Source organism: Ammospiza caudacuta, chromosome 3 (genome assembly GCF_027887145.1).
Source record: "Ammospiza caudacuta isolate bAmmCau1 chromosome 3, bAmmCau1.pri, whole genome shotgun sequence".
In the NCBI taxonomy this organism is placed as follows: domain Eukaryota; kingdom Metazoa; phylum Chordata; class Aves; order Passeriformes; family Passerellidae; genus Ammospiza; species Ammospiza caudacuta.
The window spans coordinates 36,719,888-36,743,511 of NC_080595.1; the positions used below are offsets into that span (position 1 = coordinate 36,719,888).

The following is a 23,624-nucleotide window of genomic DNA, read 5'->3' on the forward strand; positions in this document are numbered from 1 at the left end:
CCTTTAGTTCCCATCCATGTCAGAGGATGAATTATAAATAGATATTTCTTCGGTATTGTTATTCTTCATGCAAATGGGTATTTCAGTACAAGGCAGATGGCACAGATTATTTTATATTCCTAATGCATGTATCTCTAGGAGAGCCACACCTCAGTGCTGATGCTGGCTGCATGGATTATGCATTCTCAGGAGACCAACATGTTTGGAATATATTCTTCTGCACTTTCCCCTGTTGTCTCACGTTTGGCTATTATAGAAGCACTCGCAAATGGAAGGCTTGTTATTGATTTCTGTGGAGATGTTAATAATTTCTGTGTTACTCTGCATTGGAGTGACAGTAACTGATGTACAAAATTTGACATCTTAATTATTCCGTGATGGAAAACAGGGACACGAACCTGAGACACAGCAACCTATTACCTCTGGATCTGTGGATTCAAAGCAGCCTTAGGTCACAAGTGAAATGAGTGAGGCTGTCTCAGTATAGTCTTTATGGATGTTTGTTTGCTTCTCAAAGACACTAGATGTGTCTTCAATGTGTCTGGAGCAGATGGAAGCAGAAATCCTGAAATAAAAAAAAAAAGTTTTATTTTCAGTATTTCTAGTCAAGCTGAAATTGCAAGTTTTAGAAGCCTCAGGAGATGAGAACCCTCCAGAGCTATTGCATCAAAATATGCACCCCAAATGTTGTTATTTATTCAATCAAAAAGAGAGGTCCAAGGGTTTTGGTGTTTGCCCATTGGTCCCATCCAGTAGGCATAGCTTCAGTTCCCAGCAGCTGCAGCTTTATGCAGTGTTCCTGTGAGCTGGAAATCTCAAGTGAGAAAACAAGGACACACATGCACCACAGGTCATTTGCAGATATTTAACAGTGAGCTCCAAAAATCTGATCCGTAGCCACTGACCATCATTACAACAGCGAATGCAGTTCCTTTAGTCATAGGTAAATATCAGGCTGTTGCTGTCTTTGTTTCCAGCTGTATGTAGTCATCATCCATAACCTTTAGCATAGGGGAGACACTCTTCAAGACAATGTCATTTCCCAAATAACCATCCAGCTGACTTTACACCTCGGAGCTAAAGGTCTCTTTAAAAATTATATATTTTGTGTTTCTGACTACAGGATTAGATGACCACCTCAAAAGTATTATATATGCATCATGATTCTGTTAAAATTCATATTCTCAGTCTAGTCACACACAGCCCCACAATAAGGCATCAGCATTTCAAAAGCTATCTGAGGCTGAACAATAGAGTAAATGGCAAGAACAGAAAATTTGATTTCTGCCTCAGTGAAAGAAAAGATCTAATAGGAAAGAACAATTGTGTGAAGTCTGAAGGCTTGATTGGTTTGTATTTTACCAGCATCATCCAAAATTGACTTCAGTGGCTTAACTGTTACTAATATTGAGTTACCCAATGCCCTATAAGGCAACAAAAAAATTTTGTTCTGTAATCTTATCCAGTACCCTCTTGTCCTCCAGAGCTGGGCCAGGGTTTGTCTCTCTGTTGGCAATGGTAGCAATGGAGAAGGACTGAGCTGAAAAGGAGTCAGAAAAGGAAAAGTGGGAAAAGAAGTTTGAATTGTAGTCCAGGATCTTTCAGCATGCTCAGCTGCACAACGTAGTGCAGACCCGAGGGAAAAAAGTAATTAGGATTCTATTAAAAAGAGGAGAAAATATCTTGCCAATACCCAAGTTACATCATGATGGCCAAAGCGAAACCTTGCTGGCTAATGTAGCCTTAATTCACTTTATTTTGCAGAGACAGCAAGCTGACCATGTTGCTCCGAGAGTCCTTGGGGAACATGAACTGCCGCACCACGATGATCGCTCACATTTCAGCCGCCGCGGGCAACTACGCGGAGACGCTCTCCACCATCCAGATCGCCTCAAGGGTCCTCAGGATGAAGAAAAAGAAAACTAAGGTAAGACCATAGGTAACTCCCTTCTAATAGTGATGGAGGAAGGAGGAAGAAGGGTCCTTAACTGGGTAAAGCAGCGAGTAACCAAATCAGTAATCAGTTACAAAGTGTATGGGATGTATGTACCCAGTCCTAGGCAAGTGTCAGAGTGCAATATTAGAGAGGTAAATGCTTCAGCTTCAGAGACACAGGAGTAAGTTTGGACACATCTGTTGTAGCAGGTTTGTAAGCTGACTTTGTTTAGTAATATAACTGTCAGAGAGCATTTTTTTTCCTTTATACTCTTAGTGCTAAATGAAATAATAAGGAGTAAAACTGCTGTAGAGTTAAAGAAAATTTGGATTAATTAAGAATTAGATTCTCAATGCTTCTCAGAGGGAGCAGAAGCAAAATAAAGGGCAGAACTACTGTGTCCAAGGCCAGCATTGACCAACTTTTTATTCCTATTGCTTCTAAATATGGGTGAAAGATTTTCCAAGTAGAGTGAAGATGGACTATATCCATTTTCACGTTAGAGAATTCTGGTTGCTTCCGTGCAACTTATGGTGTGAATTGGGCAGAATGAATGAATGTTATGCATTTAATTTTAATTGGCAGATTGACAAAAGCTTTTTTTGCCAATTGATTGAAGAGACACAAATGAAAGGTTCAGTCCACACACCATCAGAACACTATGTCTCCAGAAACCTCTGAGTGCACATTATACAATTCCCCACACTGGTGGTATGGGATCATATGTAATCAGTTTTCTTGTTCTTCTTCAAATACACAAATGTACATGCACACACAAAATCAGCAAAGCCTTTGCCAAATACCTGATTTCTTTGGCCAGGCTCAGTTAAGGGAGGTATCTTAATCCATATTTTTAGTACATTTTTTTTAAGTCTTGTGATTTTGAGTGGGACTCAGAGCTGGGACCTTAGGTTCTCCATTGAACATAGCTATGGGTTTGCTCCAGGGCTGTGGATAAGCAGCTTCAGAGCTTTGTACCTTAGTTTAGAGATCTCCCAGTTCATATGTGACCATGAATTTTTGTGTATGCAGTTTGTGCAAGGAGAAGCTTGCAATGCTGAAATGTCATAGACACTCTCTCTCTCTCTCTCGCATGTTGCAGTACACATCAAGTTCTTCTGGAGGAGAGAGCTCTTGTGAGGAGGGCCGGATGCGGAGGCCAACCCAGCTGAGACCTTTCCATTCTAGAAACACTGTGGACCCAGACTTCCCTATTTTGCATTTATCAAGTGATCCTGATTATTCATCCAGCAGTGAGCAGTCGTGTGACACGGTGATTTATGTTGGCCCCAATGGCACTGCCCTCTCTGACAAGGAACTGACAGATAACGAGGGTCCCCCTGACTTTGTTCCCATAGTTCCTGCTCTGCAAAAGACCAAAAATGAGGGCAGGTTGGAGGAAGTTAGTGAATCAGGGCCCAGCACATCTGAAAGAGACTGCCTGAAGTGCAACACCTTTGCAGAGCTCCAGGAGAGACTGGATTGCATTGATGGCAGTGAAGAGACCGACAAATTTCCCTTTGAAGAGATGCCTGCTCAATTTAGTTCAGACCAGATGTCTAAGTGTGCTGTCTCAAGCCAGCTGGCAGAGCTTAGCCACTTACCAGAGTCAGATAAGGAAGATACGATGCCAGAATGTCAGCATCCTGATAGAGAAGCCAAGGAAAATGCAAACACAACACCCAGCAAAACTAGGAGAAATCACTCCCCTGTTCCTTCTGGAGCTCTTACCAATCTTTCAACTCCTTCTTCTCCCAGGAGTGTAACAGGCAGCTCTAGTAAAGAGCTTAACTCTTGTCAGTTAGCACACAGCACCAGCTTGCAGAGCAGCAGAGAAGGGCTCAACACCTCTGGATTTGTGGAAGGCAAACCTCGGCCAATGGGTTCCCCCCGGCTTGGCATTGCAAGCCTTTCAAAGACATCTGAGTATAAGCCACCAACTTCTCCTTCCCAGAGGTGCAAGGTCTACACACAGAAAGGAGTCCTGCCCAGCTCCACTCCCCCACCAGCTCCCCTGAGTAAGGATGCCACCATGACATCTACTGAATCTTTATTACAGCCAGAAATCCGGACCCCACCTGTAGGTATGAGCCCTCAGATTATGAAAAAGTCAGTGTCGTCCAACAATGGGGATTTTGAAGAGACCGTTCTCAATGAAGATGGGCAACAAAGCATTTCTCCAGAATCCAAGAAAGAGATTCTGAGCACAACCATGGTGACTGTGCAGCAGCCATTGGAGCTGAACGGAGAGGATGAGCTTGTGTTCACCCTTGTGGAAGAGCTGACCATTAGTGGTGTCCTTGACAATGGGCGCCCGACCAGTATCATCAGTTTTAACAGTGACTGCTCCGTGCAGGCTTTGGCCTCTGGCTCTAGGCCAGTCAGTATTATCAGCAGTATCTCTGAAGATCTTGAGTGTTACTCCAGTGCAGCTCCTGTGTCTGAAGTCAGCATCACACAGTTCCTTCCTCTTCCAAAGCTGAGTCTGGATGACAAACCCCAAGACGATGGCAGCAGGCGCTCATCCATCAGCTCGTGGCTGAGCGAAATGAGCACGGGCAGTGACGGTGAACAGTCGTGCCACAGCTTCATAGCCCAGGCGTGCTATGGGCATGGGGAAGCTATGGCAGAGCCCCCTGTCTCTGAGTTTGCAAGCACCATACAAAGTGCCAGCATGATTTGTGTAAGTGACAAACAGAAGTCAGTGACTGACAACATGCTTATAATGTCAGAAATGGGGGAGGAAGCTTTCAGCAAAGTGCCACCCATCAAAGGCTGTAAAATATCAGCTCTAGGCAAAACTACTGTCACAATCAAAAACACAGCAAGTCTCAGCAGCTGTGAGGGCTACATCCCAATGAAGACGAACATTACCGTGTATCCATGTATTGCTGTTAATTCCTTCAAAGCTCAAGACACTGATGATGCTGTACCAGCTGTGACTGCAGACCCAAAGGCTGTTCATCCCCATGATGGGAAAGAATCCATTGCTAAAAAGGTTATCAAATTTGAAGACCCTTGGTTGAAGAGAGAAGAAGATGTTAAAAAGGACAGCTCTGGGAGCAGTGATGGGCCAAGGCCTGATACAGTCATGGTTTCAGCCAAGCCTGAGCACAACACAAAACAGTCCTCCATGGACAGGTTTAGCACCAGCAGTGGGGACACCTCTACTTCCCCAGGATCTGACAGTCTAAAAAGGATTGTGGATGGATGTGAGGTGGCAGCATCCAGCTCTGCAACCCAAAGCCCTGTTCATTCCAGTGATGGCTTGAAGAATTGTAGCCTCCCTCGAGGGCTCCCAAAGGCAAGCAAGGTGGAGGAATCTGACAGTCATCTCCATCCCACTTTTACTGACAGCAGTGGAGTCAATTCTCCCGCCCTCCCCCAGTTTTCTAGGGCTAGTCTTGACAAGAAAATGGCCTCTCCCAAACACTGCATACTCACTCGTCCCAAAGGGACCCCTCCTCTACCACCTGTGAGAAAGTCAAGCTTGGATCAGAAGAATAGAGCCAGCCCCCAGCACAGTGCAGCCAACAGCACCACGAGCAGTCCCTCCAGCCAGCCTGTGTCCTTCCTGGCCAGCTTCCCTGAGGAGCAGAATGCCAAACTAAAAGGCCCTGGCATAGACAGCAGCATCAACAACAGCAGCAGCAAGCTCTTCAGTGCCAAACTGGAGCAGCTTGCCAGCAGGACCAACTCCCTAGGGAGGTCCACAGGAAGCCACTATGAGTGTTTGTCGCTGGAAAGAGCAGAAAGTCTGTCCTCTGTGAGCTCCAAAATGAGCCCTGGCAGAGACACCACCATGCCTAGGGCTGGAAGGAGCCTCAGCCGCAGTGCCATGTCCTCACCCACCAACTCGGGCCTCTCCCAGTCGGCAGGTGCTTCCCCAAAAGCCAGCCAGTCCAAGATCTCTGCTGTCAGCAAGCTCCTGCTGGCAAGTCCCAAGGCCCGCAGCCTCTCTGCCTCTGCCACCAAAACACTCAGCTTCTCCACCAAGTCTCTGCCTCAGTCCGTGGGGCAGAGCTCCAGTTTGCCTCCAAGTGGGAAGAACATGTCCTGGTCAATGCAGTCCCTCAGCAGAAGCCGGGGCTCCAGCCTTGCTTCCAAATTGCCCCTTCGAGCTGTCAATGGGCGGATTTCAGAGCTGCTCCAAGGGAGCACCAGTGCCAGAGGCGTTCAGCTGCCGGGAAGCCTGGAGACAGAGGAGCGTGGGGGCCTTCCTGGAGATGAGAAGCCAGCTGTTCACATGCTGCCTTCCCCCTACAGCAAGATCACCCCTCCTCGGAAACCGCACCGCTGCAGCAGCGGCCATGGCAGCGACAACAGCAGCGTCCTGAGCGGGGAGCTGCCCCCTGCCATGGGGAAAACAGCCCTCTTCTACCACAGCGGGGGCAGCAGTGGCTACGAGAGCATGATGAGGGACAGCGAGGCGACGGGCAGCGCCTCCTCAGCACAGGACTCCATGAGCGAGAACAGCAGCTCTGCCAGCGGCAGGTGCCGCAGCCTCAAAACCCCAAAGAAACGACTGAATGCAGGTAAGCGTGTGGTGGTGGGAAAGAGGGACGCAGACCAAAGCAGAATCGTACTCAGGGGTAGGCTGGCCCTAAGGGTGAGCTAGTTAAATACCAGTTCCACCTCTTAGCTGAGAAGCAAGGGCATGGTAAGCATCCAAGGCTCTGCCTTTTTTCCTTTTGGTACATTCACTAATCCTGTGTGGTTGTATTGCCTTTGCTGTGGAGTCTCTTACTGACCTCTTTCACTTCGGTTTGCTTCCAATGAACAAAAACTTAGTTTTGCTAGTGACAGCAACATTCAATATTTATTTATACAAATATATTTCTGATTTGATTCCAGAAAGGTGCCTTAAATGCATGTTTCACCAGCCCAAGACCAGAGTCTTGCTGAATGGCTGTATCTCTTGTGAGCCTGCTTCTGCTCCTTGTGTGCCCAAAGGTCCATCTGAAACCATTGTTGAGTTCCTTCTCCCCACATAGGAGATGGAGTAAAAATGTGTCCATGCCCCTTGAAAGATGTTATCCTGTATCTGAGACTCTTGCCTTTTAAGTTGTGGCTCCTTTTCCCAGAAATTTATTGATAATAAATAATAGGTAATATTAAGAACAATATATGGGAACTACTGCACTGAAGCACTTTCAAATCTGGAACTTTTTTGTGATCATGGAATGGATTGGGAAGACTTCATCTTTGTTCAGACATAATCCCCAGTAGCCTCACACTACATCAGGACTTTTAAATTAGATAGCAAGATCTTCCTGGGTCATATCAAGAGTCTGTGCAGGTCCCTCTTGCCACGAGAGCAAGTTTCATAAAGTTGCAGAACAGGGATGGGGACCATTCATGAACTGGTCAGTTCACATTTTTCCCGGGTACTGTTTTCCCAACTTGTAGTGCAAGTCCTGACTAATCTACTTCTGAAAAAAATTCAGGTTGACATCGGACCTGGTGGCACAGGTATGTGGAATATCAGTAGCTACTTATTCTACAGTAGCTGGGTCTTTCTAAATTGTGTTTTTCTCATAGTGTTCCTAATTCACCAGCCATTCCACTTGCTGTGATACTCACCTCTGGAATTAATTTCCAGTGAACAGAGTAATGCATAACTCTCCCTTTCTTTATGCTCTTGACTGTGGTAGCAGAAAGAACATGTGCAGCACAGATGTAAATGCAATAGATTCTGCTATTAAAATAGCATCCATAAATGCAGGGTTGATTGTACCTGTTCAGAAGATGCATCTGAAAGTGATCATTCTGCATAATGCAAGCCCAGACCAAATGACTGAATATTATTTCTGAAAGTAACTTTGCATCTTCTTGGAAAATCTCTTTTCCTAGCCTTTCACTTAAATGGTAATAAATTGATTTTCCTCTTTCTGAAGAGCTCTGCCTCTAAAAACCCCTTTCAAATATGAACTGTTTAATGACAACTTGTAAGGAAGAGAAGGATGATTTCTGTCTTGTGAAAAAGGAAAACAAAGCTGTCCACAGAGATGGCATTTGTGGTTGTAAACTGACAACTTGATTGTGTCTCGTGGAGAAGCTGCCAATCTAATATGGACTTTTTCCACAGGTCATTTAGATGGAAAAGTTTATCAATTTCTGGGAAAAAAACAGGCAGCTGTGCAGATGAGGGAACAGATTAGATCCCAGAGAATTTTCCCCTTAGTCCCCCAAGGGACATATTTTACAAAAAAACTCTGAGAAAGCCTCAGGCACAGCCTCTGGATTCCTTAGACTCCAGAGTTCATCCCCAAACTGAATCACTAGAGGATCAATATTTTTTTACTCTGATGCTCACAAAACTGCTATTGTTTCGTTTCACTTCTCTCTGCTTTGATAGCACATTGGAGGCTGGACAAGGCTGGCAATACGAGTGACAAAAGCATTGTCTTTGTGGTGTTCTAATTACAGACAAGCTTCATGTGTGTGTGTTGTATTTTATATCAGGGTTGCATTTTGGGTCACAGCTTTGGCTTTTGATAACCCCTGTGCAGGACTAAACATTGCGTCAGTAGTCATGAAAAGGGAGTTGTGAAGGAGAGATCTGTTTGAGACTCAGGTTTAAGATTATTTCTGTAGCAGTCTGGAGGACACACCAGGAAAGAAGCGGCCTTGAGCCTACCTGGTAGAACATTGACACTGGTTTGTCATACAGTGCAGGTATGCAAAATTATCAAGTGATGAGGTAAGTATGAACCTTTCATTAGCAGGGAACATGGGGAGTCCTAGCTTTGCTGCTTTTTTACTGCTGTGTAACATGTGACCTGTCTTTTTCCCCAAATACACCTTTTTTTGGCTGGCCAAGAAATTAATCTCTCTATTCTAATTGCTGGTGTGAGGTGGTTCCTCTCTCCTTAGTCAGCAACATTGCAATTATCTGCCTAATGATGGACATGAATCTCTGGGGTGGAGGGTTTTCAGTGAAGGGCCTGTCTGTGTCCTTGGAAATTGCCTGCCCCAGTGGACTCAGCATAGCCTGGCACATTGACCTCCCTTAAAGTAATTTACAAAGCTTCTCTCTTAATTCAGCATGTCACCTGATGTGGAGAGATTCTCAGTGTATCATCTCTGATAGTTTACTTTTGAAAGTGATTCCCTATGTCAGCAAGTAATTCCTGTATTGTTTGGTATGACTTGTTTATAAGTGCAACCAGGGGTTTTATGGAAATTAAAAACTCAATTTTTACCACCATGCCTATTTCTAGCAGAAAACCACTGCCCAGAAATTAATCAGGCTTCACATTCATATAACCCAGCTCCTGTTTGCATTTGGTCTGGCAGCAGTGAAATCATAATTCTGTTTTGATGTGTTTGATAATAGTATAATTTTTCACATGTCAGCAGATTTATTATGGCATAAAACCAGGATTATTACTTCAATGCAGGAGAACGTGAAGGAGGAGTTAAGGTATAAGGGAGAATAGAGCTGTTTGCAAATGTATTTTTATTGCATAAAGAAAAAATGAGAAGTTTTGTAATCTTTCATCATCTGTAGCATCTCCTTTCTTAGAGTGTGAGTGTTATCTCTTAAGGAACACTTTTTAATGAAAAACTAGCACACAAAGGTTCTGAGATCTTAAAAGACAGATATTATTTTAATACAAAGTGTCAAGAGCATTGGACCTTTCCTGATTTGCGGTCACAGATCCACTGTGCTGTAATGGATATGGCACTATAGATATGCTCATTTCAGGTCAGGCAACCTTGTCCACTTTATTTATGATTATTATTAACAGAAATGCTGGCTGTCAGACACGATCAACATGAATCAGCCCAAGGCCCCTGTAAAAGGAGCTATAAAGAGTCTTTAAGAGAATCACCAGAAGATCTCACAATTACTTTTGAAGTTCTGACACATTGGAGAGACATCATTTTTCCTTGAGATTAAGATCTTGTCTTTCAGTGCTCTTAAGTGCATTATTTGTATGTGTAGATGCTTCTGCCCTGAATGTCATACATGAAGCATCAGACCTACCCTGACAGCTTTTGAAGGATAAAGCTAGTTCATATCCTTCACTGTTAGCCTTAGGTTAATTTCTGGGCTCTGCCTGGGTACCTGTACAGTTCACAGACAGTGCAGTACAAAATTGTATGTGTATAAAATTAGAAGAAAATAATAATAAAAATAATTCCTTTTGCATTCTGGTACCTATTGAAAAATCATGTGCTTGCCTCATAAGGCACATAACACTTTCCCCTGCTAACCTATGCATTTAATAAATATTCCCATTTTTCCAATATCCAACATTGGTTCTGTAACATCATGTCAGCATACATTGGCCCAAAGTGACTGTTTGTGGCAGAAACAAAGCTCTTTAGCCCTGATCTATGGTTGTACATTTCAAAGCTTTGTATTGTTTCTCTTTAATCCACACTGTGGTGTAACTATTACTCCAGACCCCATTTTAAGATGAAGAAATGAAGGTAGAGAGTGTTACTGAGTTGCCTGATGCCCTCAGCCTACTGAGAGCCAGATCCAGGGTTTAATTACAGGCACCCTCGACTCCTAACCTCAACCACAACTGATTTTGCCATACATCCTCCTCTGCCCTTGCTGAGCAATGGAAAACAGAGTTCCACTTGCTATTTTCTTTTTCTGGCAGGCCCTTCTTCCTTCTTTGCCTGAAATCATCTGTACAACTATGTTGTACTTTGATTTTTGTGTTCGCTACCTTAGCCCTTCCCTGTAAGAAACAATTGGCATCTCAGCCATATTTCTTTCTCTGGCTCCAGCTTCCTCTCTCTTGGATAAGCAGTGCTGTCTTGAGCACACTGACGTGTTAGGGCATAGTTTGTACAGTTATAAGTTGCAGCACTTATTATTTTTAACTCCTCAGAAATTCCGAGTGTGGTGGCCCAGTGCCTCCCCATGGAAAGGCAGTGATAAGGGTGCTTTTATGGTACATAGTCCTGTATGTGCTCAGGAAGTGCGTTCTGGTTGAACTTTAGTTTTACCAAAGCTCTATTTGTATCCCAGGGGTGCAACAGATATGAGAGGGAGGCAGCCAGGGCAGCAAATTAGGGCTTGCAAGATCTGTGCTGTATTCTCTGGTGTGCTGCTGGTTCGCTGTATCACCTTGGGCAACTCGTGTAATTTCTGAGTTCTCTTGTTACCAGCTCATAAAAGTAGATAATGCCGATAGAAAAAAAAAAATGTAATAGCAAGGTCCTTGGATCAAAAGAGTTATCTACCTCCCTTTTGCTCTTCTGGTTTGATTTTTAGCATCTTTTTCTTTTACTGAGTTTGGATGTATGTGGGCATTGCTTTAAAATAATTCTCAATGCCAAACATGACTGGATGATTTCAAAGATGGAGCCTTGGTGTTAATTCTGGACCTCACCCACTATGAGGTAGTAGCAAAGGAAGAGTCCAGGCTCTAATAAGTTTTACCCAGTAAAGCCAACTCCTGTTTGCATTTTCATGTTATGTGCATAACTGTATTTTTTCCAGAGTTTTCTGCCCTCTTCTACATATATTTACAGGTTCCTGTCCTTTACAGTGTTTCAGTAGTCTCTGTAAGGAAACGTCCTTCCCTGAGAGAAACAGAACAGGAGAGGTTCTGAGATCATTCATCATAAACAAGGCATTTTATGGAGATGACACTGGTCTTCCTGGAGCAGTTTTCTTTCCTGTTCCCTATGAGATAGGGTTGGATACCTGAGAAAGTCCCCATCCCATGTAGCATTGAGTTAGACCTACAGGCTTCAGTCTGTCACTTCTGCAGCCCTCTGTTGAGATAGGACAGACTTCTGCCAAGGAGTGTATCCCTTTGATTCCTCTAGTTTTGAGGCTTTTTGGAGCTGAGTCTGAGCTTGGAGCTTTGCTGGTGCTGGGGCTTCTGCCAGCAGCAGAATGAAACACTGAGGGCAGTGATCTGTGGCCCAAGCAGGACTGGGGCAGCAGCAGGTGAGCAGCAGCCATGGGGTGCTGGTGGGGACCCCTGCCTCTCAGCTGGTGTGCACAGGCCCTCTCCTGGGACTGGGGCATGAGAAAAAGATGTGAGACAGAAGAAGGCAGCTCAAAGACACCAGACTTTGGGCATAAAGTCCTTCTCAGTAAAGCACTTCCCAGTTGGGTCAGTCAGGGCCGCTGGTACTTAATATTTTCCTGAATGTTAAGTATCAGTGAACATCAGAGAACAAAAATCTAAGAGATATTATTGAAAGTCAGGCCAAGTAGAAACAAGACTGGAGGAAAATTAAGGTTTCCAAAGGTTGGATTCCGGAAGTTTAAAGCTATGGCCTGAGCTGGAGCTGCATATCTCAGAATCTGGAGACCCTTGCTTTTGTCAGTCCAGGATAAGATTTGGGTGTGTGTATGTGTTTGGGCACATGCCTTTCATCTTCTTTGCATGGGGAACTGTCTGACTACAGATAATTAAAGATTCCTGCTGCAGCATTTGATGACATTCATAGTAAAGTTTCATGACTCCTTGCAGCTCTTTCTTGGTACTAACTTTCAACACCAAAGAACAGCAAATTGCTACATCATTTTAAACACTTTAATAAAAAGACAGACTGTTAAGGCATGACTAATTATCTGCAATTGGCCTCCTTTTTCCTCATGCTCATGTGCTCTGGGTTTCACTGATGGGATGATTTTAAAGATGGAGATTTAGAGGTTCCTGGAAAACCCTGAAAACTCTATGTTTGAACATATTTACTCTCTGGAAGCACTTAGCTCCTTCTGTGAAAGCAGCAGAAAAAGCCAGAGGCTGAATCTACGGACTGTAAATTATGAAAGTCTGTCTCCTACCAATATTGCAAAGCATCACATTTTGAAACATGGCCAAAATGATAATGACGAAACAAAACACCAACAAAGAGAGTCTGAGCTTTTCTTGTTGAATCCAAGTGAAAAGGAATTTGGTTCATGTTTAGACTGCCTAAGGCACAGTGTGGGGAGCTGAAAATTGCCCTTTGTATCAGAAAGCTGTAGGGCACCTCCAGCATTTCTACTTTAACTTGCTTACAAGTGATGGTAGCTAATTGATATCCTGTACTGTACTTTTACCATGACAAAGGATGTTTAGAATTATATGAGTAAATGCTGTTTGCATGCAGGTGACCACTTCATGCATGTGACTTGCTGACTGGACAGCCCTGGGGCGGCTAGAGGGAGGGGAAATGCAGGCTTCAGCTCCAATTTTTTTTTTTTTTGTTCATTAAAACAACAGCATTGATTTTCTCAGGTCAAAGCCAGGCCATTTCATGCAGCAAATCTATGTTGAAAGGGATCAGAGTAATCATTTTTTACACGCTTGACTACTGCATGCCAGCACTGAGCTTTCAGCCACATGAACATAGGAATGATTTAATAGAGGAAGTGGCAGCAGGCTGTTGTGCACGGTGAAGGCTCCATGCAACATGCATGACTGACTCGCACACCATTAGGCTGGGTGTAAATAAAACCTGCTCCTGACACTGCCACAGAATTGGCTCACTGGAATGCCTCCACCACTGTCCTGGTGGGAGCTAATGTTCTGGCTTTAGAGCCCTTCCCCCTCCAGCCTCTGCCTTTGCTGTCCAAGTGACTGGAGCAGCTCTTCAATGCAGTACCATAGTAATAATAACCAGCTTCTTAAATAATGCCACAATGCTGACAAATGCCTGTTGAACCAAAATCCAGCCTGAAGAGAGAGAAATGTTTAGAAGAGACTCTGGTTGGGTTTTTTTTGCTAGGAATTGTGGGTGATGTGCATCTTCCCTGGAGCATCTCCCAGATTACTTGTCAACCTGCCATGCTGCAGGAGGGCTGCTTTCTGATCTGGTTTCAGCAGTGCTCATTCACCAGCTCTAAACTGCCCTGAAAAGCTCCTTTAAAAATATGACGGTAATTCAGAAAGCAAGGTTAAGAAATGAACTGGATAGATAGAAATGAACTGTGTTGATAGAAAATAATTAGAAGTTGGATGTACATCAGCGTATTCCTTATACCAGTACAGAAACAACATATCTAGTATAGGTGTGGATGGAATATTATAAACAAGCATTGCTTTATTCCAATAAGTAGGAAGCAAGTGATTTCTTGCCTCAAGTGTCCTCGTACTTCTTACCGATTCACAACAGTGGGCTTGCATAACAGTCAATACAGAATGTGGCCTGAATTATTTTACAGTGAGATGGACATAGAAAATTTTCTTCTGAATGATGGATCCTCTCAGTGTATCCTATTTCAGGTATTTGGATGTAACATGGTCCTTTCTGTGCAATCTGTGTAATCTGAGTTGTGAGGATGAGTGATTGCTGTTCAGATTTTCTGGCAATATAGACCTTGGTTCTTTGGTGTTTGGAGTACTGACCTCAACATGGGAACCCTAAATACTATTGACGAAATCCCCACATCATCAGAGGGGCATTCCACTTGAAAACACTGGCAATGACTTCCCCTTCAGGAGGGGTGCTGTACACACTGTATGAAAATCCATGGAGTGAATAGCTGTGTGCTCTACACTGGCAATAAAATGAGCTAGGAGGAAGGAGGTCAAAGGAAAGGGGAGGAGTTGGTTCAGTCATGGACAATTGACCATAAGTGCAGATCCCACTAGGAAATAAGAATAAGAGGCAAAGTCAGCATCACATTTTAGACTCAAACAGAGCAGGATCCCTGTTGTCAGACAGTGAGGAGCAGCAGAGGAAATAGGATAGATAATCTCTGCTAGTAAGAGAAGTTTGACGCTACAACTGACAGCGGTGCTATTGCTGTTGGAGCCAGAGAAGGAATAGCTTAGGGGTACTGCTCAAATTAGCCAGATCTGGTTCTTATAATTTCCTTGGACTGTCTGGTGAGAAACACCAAAATGCTGAGCAACAGGCTCTGTACAGAAAGGCAATTTTGCATCTCATAACATTAAATGCTGTGGGAAATAGCTTTGGCTCCACATCCTGCCTTGGAGCACACAATATAACTTCTGAAATGTTGTTGTATCAAGTTACAGTTTCATTTTCTGTTTGAAACACCTTGAAATTTCTAGGACGGCAGTTGTTTTGCATCCCATTTGGATGTACTGCTTTGAAGAGATATGCATCACCCTGTTTTTCATTAAGAATTTTGTACTTGAAGTTTTTGCCTTTACCTTTTTCACAGAAAAGATGCTCAATCTGGAATGTGTACTTGGAAAAAGCCTAAGGGGAACACTCCAAAATATACAGAACTTAAGCAAAACCAGACTTTTTTAGAGCTTTTGCCCTGGTCAAAACATACTTTTATGAGCACACATCCTTTTGCAGTTTGGCAATTTTGCTGGTCAAGGTCAGTGTGCCTTTTTATCCTCAAAGTTACCCTCACATACCTTGGTCTGTATTTTTCATACCTTAAGGCTCCCCTGGGCTTGCTTTTGCTGAAATATGTTGTAGCTTCAGTGCCACACTTCAGTCAGATCTACTTTCACACTGCATGCCCTCATTGCTGTGCTACTCTCTTTATATTAAACTTAACCTGGCAAAACCTTACCCTATAGCTTTAAGGTAGAGCAATAGATCTGTTGCAAAAGTAAATCTTATATCCTGTGTATTTTCATGGCTATTTCACAGTCTGGTTATTCATACTCAAACTAGGTTCAAGAGGGGTTATTCTAAAAGTGGATAAATTCAAACTAAGTGAAAAACATATCCTTCAGGGCATTCAGCAAATGACATTTTGCTTTGCATACTTCGTGGTCATAAATGAACGTGAAGTTATTTTACCCTGGGTTCATCTTACTGTGTTTCTTTCAAATTGATTTTTGGTATAAATTTCATTTTTGAATGGAGGAATGAATTATATTTACATGGTGGGAGGGTCAGCCAGTTTGCCAAGGTGCAGAGGGGGGGCAGAGGAGGCGCAGAGGTGGGAGGGTGCTGAGATCTGCTCCTGGATCTGTTGAGCCCCTGGATTCCCACTTTCTTCATAAGGCATACATAGGGAATAGAGGAGTAGTGTGCTCTAATTCCCACAAAGCATATTATTTATTATAGAGTCAAAATTTATGAGATCCTAACTCTGTCAAGTGTACCAAATAAATTTGGGACTTCAGATGGATATTTGCTATATGAATGGAAAACAACATTAATTTTAAAAATTTAATTGTTGCGTATTGTTAGGGTTGAGGAAGCTGTCAGTGCTTTGTGATATTCACCCCAAAGCTCTGCTTAGGCTGTATCTCCTTACTGATCCCAATTAACATAAAATAAGATAAAAAACAGAGACTAAATGGAGTGGTCAGTGTCAGGAGCCTCCTGTCAAATGGCACCATTATTTTCTGTACCTGGGCTAATAAGCAGCCTATTAATCAGTGCATGTTTAGAACAAACTAGATCCACTTTTACCTTACTGGAAAGAGGAAGAAGATATTTCATTTTAATTTCTCCTCAAAGCACTCTAGGCCTCAGATAAATCATCGTGAGTCAGCATTCAAGGTGCAGATAAACAGACATCTCTCTTTTTCTTTCTCCTGTGTCTCACACAGCTGTACCCCCTGGAAGCCCCATGCAGGTCACCTGTGTCCCAGAGGAGTCCTTGGCAGAATGTGGCAAGGAGGCTGTGTAGGCAGCTCTGCCCTGCTGCATTGCTCCCGTGCACCATGAGCTGCAGCCTGTCCTATTGTCATAACTCCCAGGCAGCCCAGACACGAGCTCTGGCTAGAAAAACACAATGAGTTAATGTCTCCTGCCACTGCTGCACTCTCAGCTGCCCCTCTCCCAAGGGCCAAGGGCTGTTAAAGGAAGCCTCGGGTTGGAGCCCTCCTTCTACACCACAGGCTTCTGCTTCCCATTGAGCCAAATGGATATGAAAGGGAACAAAATGCAAAAAAATTTACTATCATTCCTCTACTTCTTACCCCAGCAATCTGTTTGGCTTTGCTCAAAGTAGAACCCTTATGCTGTTCTTGTGGCAAGGTGCATTGGAGCCATCCACCTGCATTTCTAGAGAGTCTTGGACCTGGACTTTGGCTGGAGACAGAGTTTTTTCCAGTGGAGTGGTTTAAAAGTGCTTCATTACACAAGAAGGTGGTTTTGACAGCCACAGTGGGGAAAAGAGGAAGAAAATCAAACATCACAGAAAAAGGCACTGAGTCGTAATCCAGCCATGCATGGAGATCTGGTCAGAAGGAATTTCCAGTCTGCTCAGTTGCTTCCTTGAAATGCTAGACCTAGTCTAAAGGTATGCCAGGAAAGGAGATGTGACCATTACTGTGGGGCAGAAAGAAAAAATAATTAACAGCACTAAAGAAAAAATAATTAACAGCACTGGGTGCATTAAACAGAAGGTCAGATCTGATGCTTATTGATACCGCTGGCTCTAAAAGCTGTCAAACATCAAAGAGATTGTATTTACACTCAGACAAAATTTGACAGACTGCTTCTGTAAGACACCATGGACAAAAGCCTCAAATGTATTAAAAAACTTATTTAATGCCCGAATCCTTTGATCTTGAGTGACACTAGGATGATACTCATTGCCCTTCCCATCTAAGCAAGTGGAGGACTTGTTTCCCAGGAAGAGCTGAGCCTATTTCAGGATCTCTCCCTACATGAAATAAAATTGAATAGCCCACAATGTGCTCTCACCTCCCTTCAAGTATGCAGCTGTTCCCAGCATTTGGTTACCTTTCCCTACACTGCTGACAGGAGTCACCCTTAGAATCACAGTTTGTTGGGGTCTTCCCAAACTGTCTGTCTTCTTGTTGTCAGTTTTTGACTATTGTAATGGGTCAAGTCTTGCTTTTCCTTTTATCAAGATCTGTCTCTTCTCTTGATCAGACAGTTTAATCTAGAGATTAACTGAAATGCATTCAAGGTAAGGGAATGCTGACATTGTCTTCCAGTGACTGGTACCAGAGAACTAAAATAACTCCTGCTTGCTGGTATTTGTAAGGCTTCATTTGTTCTGGCAGGAGTTTTTTTGCTGGGCTGCAGTTTAAGCAATAAACACAGCTATGATAAGTGCCATAGGATGGCAATCTCAGGTTGTTTGGTATAGAGGGGCCTTGTAGAGCTCCCTGTCTACCCAGAACTCTGTCAATCAGCTCTGTCTGTGCTCTCTTTTTCCTGCATTGGGTTATCTCAGATGTATCCAAATAAAATCTCTGTAGACTAGGCTTTCCAATGAACCATTCTCATCCATTTTAAAGCTAGAATTTACAGGTTAATTACTTGTCTCTAACACAGACCTACTGGTTTCTAGCACAGATTATTGTACTCAGAAGTCATAGGAAAAGATGTGAATAGTTCTCAAAGTCAGCGCAGAAGCAGACTCCCATGAATGAAACTAGGCAATACTTTCTTACTTGAAAATCCAAAAATTAGGCAATCAGTAGATGTTTTGGGGTTTTTCTAGCTTTTATTGAAGCACCAAGTTTACAGACATGTTGAAACTATTAACATTCATGTCTCAATAAATGTAATGTGGGAAATTCCTATAAATTATTTTATCTTATTTTTAAAATAAAATCTGCATGATCATTCATCATCTCTTCCCTGCTGGCTGGCAACACTTATGTAGTTGCAGCCAAGAAAGCCAGTTAATAGTTTCACTCAAACTTGCTGGCTCCGGCTTTTGTTTTTGGCTTCTCCCATCCTTTTTATTCCTGCTGTGTCTTAGGGAAAACCCTGTGTCAGCTACAAAACTTTTAGAGTTGTTTGTTTCTTTTTTTTTCCAACCAAGCCATTGCTTTGATTTTACTAAACTAAGCAAGAAAATGCAACTTGTTAATTTTTTTTGTTGTTGTTGGGGGTTTTTTCTGTTTTTTTTTTTTTTTTTTTCTCCAAACAAACCATACTAGGGACATACATTTTTTTCCTCCTTGCTCTCCTGTAGGCCCTGACTTGGCATGTTATGTGGCAGGTACTTTGCAGAGGCTGGCTAGTGCTTGTCCCTTGACTGTAAGGTTCAGTAGCAGTAAAGAACTAGGAAAGTTAGGCTGGACCAGTTCCATCCTGCTGGCTTGGGTCCTTCATTGGCTTGCCTGTATGTGCTGAGACCTAATCAATGGGGAGCAGACACAGGCTCTGCCAGCTTCAGGGGATGTGTGCCCTCTGAGTGCCAGATCCTGGAGTCAGGCACCGAGGAGCACTGAGGTGTCGGCGATGGAGAGAGATGGGGAGACTGACTGGGTGATCAGAATCCAATTTTATTGTGGGATACAAGTACTTATATACTATTTCAGGGAGACTAGTAATGTGTACTACAATGATTAGGTTAAAATCACATACACAAACTTATGCATATAACAACATCTCTTGCTTGCAGCGTTTAATAGGATTTTCTTTTCTGGTAAACCTGTTTGATTTAATCTTCTTGCAATCTAGGTCTAATTTTCAAAGTTCCATTTGCTTTTGCCAAGGCATCCTGTGATCAAAACTCTCTATGTTAACCAGGTCCAAAGTCGATCATCTGTCTTGTGTCCCCCAACATTCCAACACTGAGAGTGTCACTCATGGTGGGTGGGCACTGCACATTGCAGCTCCAGCTCCCGTGGCCTCCCTGGGTTCTCCCTCTATTTTCTTCTGTGTCTGAGAGGGCCAGACATACATCACTTGTAGACTTCTCTGCAAAGGCAAGGAGAAGGAGTAGCTGTGCTAACATGCAGCGGCACTTTCTCCATTGGCAGGTTCCCAGAGGAGGAGGCTCATTCCGGCTCTATCCCTTGACACCGCCTCCCCAGCAAGGAAGCCAGCCAGCAGCCCCGGGGTGCGCTGGGTGGATGGGCCGCTGCGGAGCGGGCAGAGGGGGCTGGGGGAGCCCTTTGAGATCAAAGTCTATGAGATAGATGACGTGGAGAGGCTCCAGCGACGGCGAGGTGGGGACAGCAAGGTGAGTGCCATCCGTGCAATCTCCTGGTGGGCCTAAATTGCAAAGGTCAGCACTTAAAACATACGATTGGGAGGATTATCTGAGGTTGAGTATTTTAGATTAATGATGGATTATAGACTTCATTATTATTTTAAGGCATTTTTCCTACCTAGCCTCTGACACTTGTTGAAGCTGTTTGTGATGTTTGGAGAAACTTGTTGGAGCGAGGTTTCCACTGGACTTCACCCACCGCAGATTTGTTTACAGAGGAGATTGTGAAATAGTGTTGAGATCTTCACACAGGCTTGGATGAGGATAGTTGTGTTATTGGAATTGTTTCCACACTAGGGAGGGTAGCACAGTCCTCAGATGGTTTCATTTGCTGCACGTCTTTGTGGCTGCCACCCCTCAGAAGTCATGTGAGGCCAGGCTGGCTGTCTCCAGCACTGTACCTCATGCTGTTACTGTGCTCCAGAGCTTTACAGAAAATATATCTTCTTTATTAATGACTATGAATTGCTAGAGCTTTTCATAACATACTCCCTTTGTTTAAGGATGTTTCAAATTTGATATTGCTACCAGTTCTCTTATTTTAAAATATGACTAATGCATTATTTATGCACCAAGCACAGGGGTGTATTTAGGCTTTCAATACATCAAGCAATGGATTTTCTACTCCCAAGAGCTTAGATTTTCTTAGCCAAACTCTGGTGAAAAAAAAGAAATGTTTTCCTACAGTTAATCTAATTTCAAGATGCTGCCTGGTATTAATTATTATGGTTTATTATTAACTACCATTACAAAGTCTCCAAAGCTCACTGATGGAAAACATGAAAACCAAACAAAAGCAATAAAAATAAAGCAGATGATGGATGATTTCATGCAGTGATTCATAAGCTTCCAGAATAAACGGCTCATTGTCAGTATTATTGATTGGAAGATCATTTCACTGAATGGACCTAGGCATTTCTTCTCCTCTTCACCTATTCTTTCCCTGCTTCTTTTTCCTGGCTGGCAGGAGGTGATATGTTTCAATGCCAAGCTGAAAATCCTGGAGCATCGCCAGCAGAGAATCGCTGAGGTCAAGGCCAAGTATGAGTGGTTAATGAGAGAACTGGAGGTGACCAAACAGTACCTGATGCTGGATCCTAATAAGTGGCTCAGTGAATGTAAGAGCATTGTTTTATTTCCTGAACTTATAGGTTTCCTTTGGTTTATTTAACAGGGGGGATGGAAGGAAGCAGAAATGTCTGGTAAGAGTGAGATGTAAGCTACTGTTTGTAAACTAAAATGAACCAACACAGGACCTTAGGGCAAGCTTTAGATTGACTGTCTTTCTAGAACCAGTTTCTATAACTCTTATTAAATGTTAACAGTAGAACTGAACAATCCTTTTTGCCTGAGAGCTGAAGGTTGAAATGGTACAGTATTCTAGTGGAGGATGTTGCCATTGGTAGATTAACGTTCACGCGTTTCAGTCCACAGCTCCTGAAAATGAGATTTTTTCTTTTGGCCTCAGATCACTCAAACATATGAGCAATATTATAAATCTGCTCTTCTACCACAAAATAACACTGTGGAGCAAACATGTCCCTTGGCAGCAATGGGCTTACATGAAATGAAATGAAATTTGGCCCATTTTTTATAACTATGGATGTGTAAAGTTCAGAGAGCTTAAAGGGCATTCACAGTCAAATGAAGAAGGACCTCATCACCTCTGAAGAAAAAACCATAAAGAGTACTGCAGTACTTATACAACAGTTTTTAGTATTAGCAAGCAGATAAGTTCATAAAAAAGAGTTTTAGAAAAAAAAACACAATGTGCAAAAGTTTATTTAGGATAATTGCAAGTGGCAAAAGGAGGCTGGCTGGTGTATTTCCTAACCCTTCCTTTAACAGCTGCTTTAAGTTGACACCAGATTGATCCATTCTGCAAAACAACCACAGTATAGATTTCAGGAATGCTATAAAGGAAGAGAGTTAAAAGGACAGTTTTAAAGAGAGAGAGAATTTGCTATGCTGTCCCCTTACTGTGTGATGCCTTTGTTTCTAATTCCAATGTGGTAAGTGCAGAAAGCCTGGAGGGTTGCAGAGACATCAGGAATGAGATATGATGGGCAGTGCTGGCTCAGACAATGACACTTGGCTTCCATGGAAGCTGCTGGGCACTTGTGTTGGAGGGATTGATGTGTGTGCCTTCCCTTGCCTTGCTGGGAATCACATGGAATAGGGAGAGGTCTGAGGAACAAGGACCCTAGAGGTTTGTTATAAATGCAAGTTCTGAATTCAGCAAAGGGCTTGCCCTCCCAGAAAAGAGCAGCTATTTAAAGCTCTTGCTGGTCAGCAGAATGTGTGAGAAAGTACATTCAACATATTAGTATTCAATATATGCTGGAGGATGATGGAGCATGGCAAAGGCATCTGCAGTTCTGGTGAGGATGGCCAAACAGATTGATCCAGAAAGCATCCAATGCAACTTAAGAGTATTTTTCACTGTGGGCTAGCTGCTGTGTCATTTTAATAGTCATTAAACCAAAAAGGCAACTTTCAAAGACAATGGCAAGCCAGAGGTGATGTTGTATATAGTACTGATGAGTTTGAAGACTTGAATTAGCTCTGACTCTCCCACCAGTCATCACTAAGTATGGTCTACTTTTCCTATCTGTGTGTTTTCTTTCTCACAGTTGATCTGGAGCAGGTATTTGAGCTGGATTCTCTGGAATACCTGGAAGCCCTGGAATGTGTGACTGAGCGTTTGGAGAACCGTGTCAACTTCTGCAAGGCCCATCTCATGATGATCACCTGTTTTGACATCACCTCCAGACGCAGATAAAGGATGAACCTCAAGAGAATTTCAATGCACATCTCTGCCATCCTCCTTTTCCCTTCCAAACAGCATCCCAAAGACAAAAGAATGAGGATGAAGGTTGGAGTCAAGTCTCAGCTGTGTGTATGAGAGATTTGCTATACTACATAGAGGAGTAGTATTAAAAAAACAAACAGAACAAGCATGGAAAATGGAGATAGAAGGTTGTTGATACTCTTAGCCTAAAAGAGCACTTTGTGGAACCTTTTAAGGACATGTCTGTAAATAAGAACTGCTGGCAGAAGACACTTCTTTCCCTGCATTAGCTGAGGAAGGAGGAAAGGTGGTTGTGGGACTTCCATTGAGAGGTTCATTAAAAGAAAACCTATCCAGAAAAACTGTTCAAGTGCCTTGCAAATCTTTGTTATCCAAACATTTATGTTCATACTTTATTGTGTACAGATGGTGCTAGTCAAGAAAAGAAAAAGGAAAAAAAAAAAAACAAATACACTTTTGAAATGTATTTACAGCTTGTTTTTCTCTTGGTGTTTTCTCCTATTTCAGACTTGCTGTTTCTAAGTAACTTGTGTTTGTAGAGATATTTCCTAATCAGTACAACATATGAATAAATGTTAACTGTCTTTTCTTGTTACCAGAGTAAGGCCACTCAAAGAGAAATTCAGCTTTCCCAGATGACACAAACATATTTCTAGCAGAGAATAAGGTTTGTTTAAATGCTGTTCTGTACTCTCTTATATGCTGGAGAACACCATCATTTTCCCAGCCTGTTTTGCAGTGTATGAGAGAAGTGACATTACTGTGAAGTAAATATCTTTTCAATTTGATCCAACCCCCATAACTTGTTTTCTTGTTCATATATGTTTTGCTTTGTACTGGCTGGAGTTATGAATGAGGAGGTACTTTTATCCTAACCCCTTTTCCTGGTGCTAGTAACTTGCTGGAAAATTGTCCTCTAGGCTAAAGGTTCCCATGTTTATCGGTCCAAAAATGAGTGATTTGTTCTTTCTTGAGACTATGACTGATGACATTTAGCTTCACCTCTTTACAATCTATACCACTGCAAGACATCT

General features: G+C 42.9%; 1 protein-coding gene across 1 annotated transcript in view; it reads left to right on the forward strand.

The window, feature by feature from the left end:
- Positions 1-22,917, forward strand: part of KIF26B (kinesin family member 26B) — a 267,041-nt gene extending 244,124 nt beyond the window's left edge. The window contains exons 11-15 of the mRNA XM_058802278.1: positions 1,765-1,927; positions 3,039-6,471; positions 19,546-19,748; positions 20,746-20,896; positions 22,412-22,917. Of these exons, the coding sequence (XP_058658261.1) occupies positions 1,765-1,927; positions 3,039-6,471; positions 19,546-19,748; positions 20,746-20,896; positions 22,412-22,560 (4,099 nt within the window). The 3' untranslated portion in view covers positions 22,561-22,917. The remainder of the gene's footprint in view (positions 1-1,764; positions 1,928-3,038; positions 6,472-19,545; positions 19,749-20,745; positions 20,897-22,411) is intronic.
- Positions 22,918-23,624: the final 707 nt, after the last annotated feature.